The following is a 6,139-nucleotide window of genomic DNA, read 5'->3' as shown; positions in this document are numbered from 1 at the left end:
TTCTCCTTGGTTTGCTCGTTTCCTTCACACAGCTGGATTAGTTTTTCTCATATCTCTTTAGCCGCTTTGCACATTTTGATTTTGCTGAACGTGACTTTGTCCAGCGTTTTGTATAAAATATCCTTGGCCACATTGTCCAGATTTGCTTTTCTCTTGTCTTCAGCTGTCCATTCCTCTCTGGGCTTTTCTATGCTAAGGACTACAACCACGGACTTAACCTATTTTGATTGATATTTCTACACGATACTAATAGCTATTAAATATTAAGCTCAACTTAAGAAATTCATTAATTAATTAAGCTTGTAAAATGTATAGGTAATTTTCTCTAAATATCACCAAAACGGTAGATTTTGCCACGAGTTGCATGATTTGGTGCAGTGATTTTTTCAAATGAAAAATAATTTGAGATTTCTTTTTTATCTAATTTAAATTTTAAAATGCCAAAATTTCAATCTAGTCTAGACATAAAAGAAAATACGAGTTGGTCCTTCAACTTCAATAAAGCGTACTCCGGATTGACAAAGCAGTCGAGTGGTTCCTCAACTTTGGATTATTACAAAGTCAATTTATTTATCTTGAAAGACTTCGTTCATAATTAAACGTAATATATGTTGAGTACTTTAAGTTCTGATACTGTCCAAGTGTGATTTGCCGACCAGTTCCTTAGCAAACAGTCCCTTTAAATAATCAGAAACGCTGATTCTCTTGAATTTTGCGGGAGTTTCTGCGGTGATGAGGCTAGGAGCTGGACCTACATCACCTTCCATTTCTGGGCTTAGAAATGTGACCACGGACAGCCTCTCTTGCTCCGTGTTCACAACTGCTCGATGCTCCACGCTCCGGTATGTGCCATTCGTCACAATCTGTCAAGAAATATATATACCTTGCTTCAGAAACAATTAAATTTATTTGTTTGTATGCATCTCTGTTGGAAAACATTATGTGATGTATACCTCCAACATATCTCCAATGTTGACCACAAACGCATCAGGAAGTGGAACAACAGGGATCCAAAGCCCACCTTTATTGACCTGTAGGCCTTCAACTTCATTTATTTGGATAAGAATTGAGAGGGCAATGGCATCCGAGTGAGGGCAGAGTCCCATGACGAGCTCCGGTTGTGGACATGGAGGATAGAAGTTCATCCTCATAGACTGCGTGCCCCGTTCAAATAGAATTTTCATGTCTTCTTCTTTGATTTTCAAAACTCTCGCCATCAGGGAAAGAAGCTTCATGGCTAGGATCTTCAATTCAACTGAATATGCTTCTATGGCTTCCCTGAATACATTTTTCGAAAACGCACAGAGTTAGTTTAATTTTTTCACAATAGGGATCAATCGAGTAGAGCATGAAAACGGTGACCTGAACGTGTGTGGAAGCTTTGGGATTAAGTGATTCTTCCTCAAATATGTTGGTAAGGTGACGATAGAGAACATGTCCGCCCAGTCAAGCTTTTGGTCCTCTGATACCACGAAGGCTTGTCCATATCCTTCTACGTCTCCTTCTTCTTGATAAAACCTTTTCTTCTCTTCGATCGGCAGACTGAAAAATTTTTGGACTTCCAATTTCATGTTTTCCACCACACCAGAGCTGACGCCATGATTAATCAACTGCTTCCAAATTTAAAGAAACATGTCCATTACTTTTTCCATAAATTTAATCGCCTTCGTCCCTAACTTAAGTTGATAAAGTTAATCCGATTCCACCCAAAAAGGGGAGAAAAACAACTTTAACAAGCACCTAAAACATGATCTTTTTTTTTAATGTTACAAACAACAATACACAAATACAAATCTTATTAAAAAAAAGAAAATTGTTATTTTGATGCAAAAATTATCTGAAAAACATTATTAGAAAACGCTTTTAAAAAATCAGAAAATATAATTTACATATGGGCTTCTGTTTTTATTTTTTTTTTTTAACTTTTTAAAAAAATTAAAACAAAATATTTAAACTATATTATTCAAATAGTGGGATTGTTTCTGTTTTCTTAAAATTTTGTAATGAATAGGTCTCACGCGAACCAGTCTCATCTATTTATATTAATGAGACGATCTACTCGGTCATACATATAATGAAAAAGAATTTTTTGGCATAAAAGTAATATTTTTCACTCAAATCAGCGTAATATTTCTCCATAACATACTAACAAAAACAAGATACCAACAAAAACAAATGATATTTTTGCATTGAAAAAAATACTTTGAACATAAAAGTAATATATTTCGAGAGTCGAACATTTTTCAATCATATCAATATATATTACACAATATTTTTCATAACATAATTAACACAAAATGATATTTTTATAGTGAACAGCAATAATACTTTCGACATAAAAGTAGTACTTTTCACAGGTTATTGTCGAATCAGAGATCTGTCTCATAAAGTTGACTAATGCAACAATCTCACACGAGTTATTGTTTTGTTTAAAAAGGTAGTTTTGTTATTTGATTGTAGCTTCAGTATTCAACATATCATTAACAAAATATCGTATTTTTTTATTGTAATCACATAAATAAAAAAATAATAATAGTTGTTGTAATCTTAATATAGCATTACATTATATGTTATCGTATTACACAATTGCACATGCATGAATATATAGGTAAATATTAAACTGATGAGTGAATTAAATATCAAATAAAAGAGATATACCTGAAAGAAACCCCATTCTTGGCATGCATCATGCAACTTACCAAGCTCCACCATGGAATCTCCATTCAACTGGTGCATATCGATAACTGGAACTTCAGACGACGGGGAAACTTTGGATAAAATCGAATCATTTCCATCGAAACGAACATATCTTTTCGGGACGGTGGTCGATATCTGCTTGGCCAGTTCTTGCACATTAGGCACCTCATGCAAACCTCCGAGTTTCGTGAACTTTGATTCCATGCCTGCCCTGGATAATCCTCTGTCCTCAAGGTCTTTGTTTATATTAAATACCGTGAAGTGCCAGTTTGAGAACAATTTGAAGATATTTGTAAAGTTATGGTGGCGGCTGGCTTTCTTTGCAAGTTGGAAATAGGGAAGATGGTCAACTTTTTTATTAAATGTCCAGTCTAGTGAAGTGATCTATAATTGATCTCGTTATTATTTATATTGTTACGTTATGACGGCCATAATGTTTTCGAGGCATGATTTCCACCATTTTTAGTCAATGTACCTGGGATTACTAGATCATTCAACGATTACTGCGTGCATACAAAATTAAATTAGATTGAAAATGGAAGAGAAACTAATTGAAACGCATATATGTAATATTATGTGTTCAAAATAACACAAAAAACTCATGTGACACAGTCTCACAGGTCAATTTTTGATATAGATATTCTATTTGGGTCATCCATGAAATAATATGAAGCATGTTTGACTCGTCTCACAAGACAGTCTCAAAAGAGATCTACTCTCAAAATAATGGCTAGAATTAAGTAGCTAGTTCGCGTAAACTTTTTTTTCATATCTTAATATTTTGGATTTGCATTCTATTTTAATAGGAAATTATATTAACTAATGCGAAAAATATATGAAGAAGATTGGTTTTATAAAGGAATCCCAAAAAATTAAATCACTACGTTACAGAGCTTAAATATGATGAATAATCTAGGTTTTTTTTTGTTGTTGAGAAAATAATATTTATATGACAAAGTTAGCGCATTTGAATCATGATGTATATATATTCTAGATTTTCAATGTTTTTTAACTAAATTTAATTCGAAAAAATAATTGTGAATCCAAGGAGTGCAGAAACATTTTTTGTATGAATCAAGGATTGCATAAAAAGTTCGGGTCTGATAGGAACTGAACTCACATTTAATTATGTTGTTGGAAATTTAAAAGCAAGTCTTCCATATTTTATTGAATGATAGTTACTTTTAATAAATAAAATAAATATTTTGAATTAATAAAATCATAATAAAAATTAATAAAATTTAAATTAATAGTAATATTTTTGTATGATAACAATTTTACAATAATAATACTATCTCTTTTGACTAGTTATTATTTTTATTTTTTAGTTAAAAAATTATTTGATTATTAAAAATAATTTCATTTCATTGACTTTCATTTATCTCATTCTTATTTCATTCCATATTTGTTATATTCCACCACCCATACGTTTTTACATGCTTAACATAAGTCGAAGTGGTGCTACAAGAGCTACACCACCATCACCGCCACCGCCACCAATCTCTGCCCACCCTCCAACAACGGTAGCTGGTGAAACCCACCACGCACACACTTCGATCTCATTGTACCAGCCAAAGAGAACATACATTTCAATGATCTTTAAAAAATATTAGAACTTGATTAGTAAAGAAGCCTAGGAAATCGTATTTTACTTCATTGGTTTAATTATTTCAAGTGGAAATACTCGTTCTTATTTTAGAAAAATTGTATTTTTGATTTCCATTTTAATTATTTTTATATTTTCAAACTTAAAAGTCATAATCCATCATATCTATTTTTTTTAAAAAAGAACAATTTAGTATTTTTTAATTTTTGTTTTTTTAAAAAAAATTAGTCTTTTTCAAGGATGTAATACTGATGTGACGCTAAATTGTGCAGTGACATATCAACACCCTTAATGAAAAAGATTAAAGTTGTAAAAATTGAAATATACAAAACTAAAACTGAAATTTGATAAAATAGATGTTCAAAATCACAAAGTAATAAAATTATATTATTCAAAATTAAATTTTCCCTTTTATTTTCAAGACACACAATTATTGATTCATGTTATCACCTTATAGTTCTCATCTGAAATTTCGAAACCTGAAAAGTCAATTTTAATTTGGTAAAATTCGATCTAATTAAATTCAACCGGGTAAAATTTGATTTATATCCTTGCTGATTTTTTTTTTCTATTTTAATAATATCGGTCCAATAAGGTTACCCAATTAATAATTTTTTTATTATTTTAAAGATTTTATATTCGCATTATCTTATAATTTTCTGCTCTTGAAAAAATAAAATACTTATTTAGCTACTTATTTATACACAAAAACTTTTATGCTTTTTTTTTATATTACTTATGTAAAAAATAAATAATTATAAAAGCCCAACTCAATCTAGATAAAATTTTAATTATAATTCCTTAGAAAGTGTAATTTTTAAAAATAAGTATTTTGACAGAGATTTTTATATGTGAGATTATCCGATTTATTATCATCATAAAAAATATTAATAAAAATAATATATTTAATATAAAAATAATAATTTTTTATAAGTTAAACTAAATGGAGATCACAAAATTTATGTGCAGAAAATCTAACAAGCAACAGTTTTTGTGAATTTATAGTAAAATAAAATTATTTGTTAATGGTTTAATTACCCTTATGCACCGGTTAATTTTTCCCGCAACTCTGAACCGTGTTCTGTTATTTTTCCCGGTAAACATAATTACTCAGTGCTGTCTAGAAGGCATCCCCCGATTGCCCACCGCATCCCATCCTGCCACCAGACCCGCCGCTCCCAACCGCCGCCGACGAAGGTACTACTTCCTCTCGAATAGGAATTCAGAATGTCCCAGAAAAATATGGAAACCCCGAGCACGAGTGCATTGTCTACAAACCCAAAAACTCCAATGAGAATCACCGCATCCGAGCTTCTCAGTGTTGGTATGCACAGTGGAAAAAACAGAGAGCTGCTGCTCTAATATATTATATAAAATTTTTGATGATGAGATGACTACAAGATAGACATATTTATACATAATTCATGACTTGGGAACTTCCTAATTTAATTCTAATAGCTGAATACTAGATCTTAATAAATAATACTAATTGACTATCTAGAACTTGTCTTTTGAGTATCATGACTCTTAGATAACTTGAGAATATAAATTTAGTTTAACACCCTTGCTTAATTTATAATTTTCAATTTATTCTTATGCTTCTCAAATTTCTCAAGACTGACTGGCTTTGTAAGTATGTCTGCTGGTTGTTCACTTGTATTGATGTAGTCAAAGCTTATTTCTTCTTTTCCAACCAAATCTCTTACAAAGTGATGACGAAGCTCTATGTGCTTTGAACGGGCATGAAACACGGGATTCTTTGTCATCGAGATAGCAGATTTATTGTCACAAAAAATTGTGGTTGCATTTGTTTGCTTCAACTAGAGATCTTCCAGC

The 6,139-nt window shown here is 31.2% G+C and overlaps 1 protein-coding gene across 1 annotated transcript; it reads right to left on the bottom strand.

Moving 5' to 3' along the window:
• Positions 1–465: 465 nt before the first annotated feature.
• LOC142537997 (oxoglutarate-dependent flavonoid 7-O-demethylase 1-like) lies at positions 466–2,992 on the bottom strand. Its single transcript, XM_075643447.1, has 4 exons — positions 2,659–2,992; positions 1,363–1,610; positions 954–1,278; positions 466–863 (listed from the first exon to the last, which is right to left on the bottom strand). The coding sequence occupies exons 1-4, from the start codon at positions 2,899–2,901 to the stop codon at positions 621–623; spliced, it is 1,059 nt and encodes a 352-aa protein (XP_075499562.1). The 5' UTR covers positions 2,902–2,992; the 3' UTR covers positions 466–620.
• Positions 2,993–6,139: the final 3,147 nt, after the last annotated feature.

This window comes from Primulina tabacum, chromosome 2, assembly GCF_025594145.1.
Source record: "Primulina tabacum isolate GXHZ01 chromosome 2, ASM2559414v2, whole genome shotgun sequence".
Taxonomy (NCBI): domain Eukaryota; kingdom Viridiplantae; phylum Streptophyta; class Magnoliopsida; order Lamiales; family Gesneriaceae; genus Primulina; species Primulina tabacum.
The sequence above is the reverse complement of the archived record's forward strand: the minus strand, read 5'-3'. Positions and strand labels throughout refer to the sequence as shown.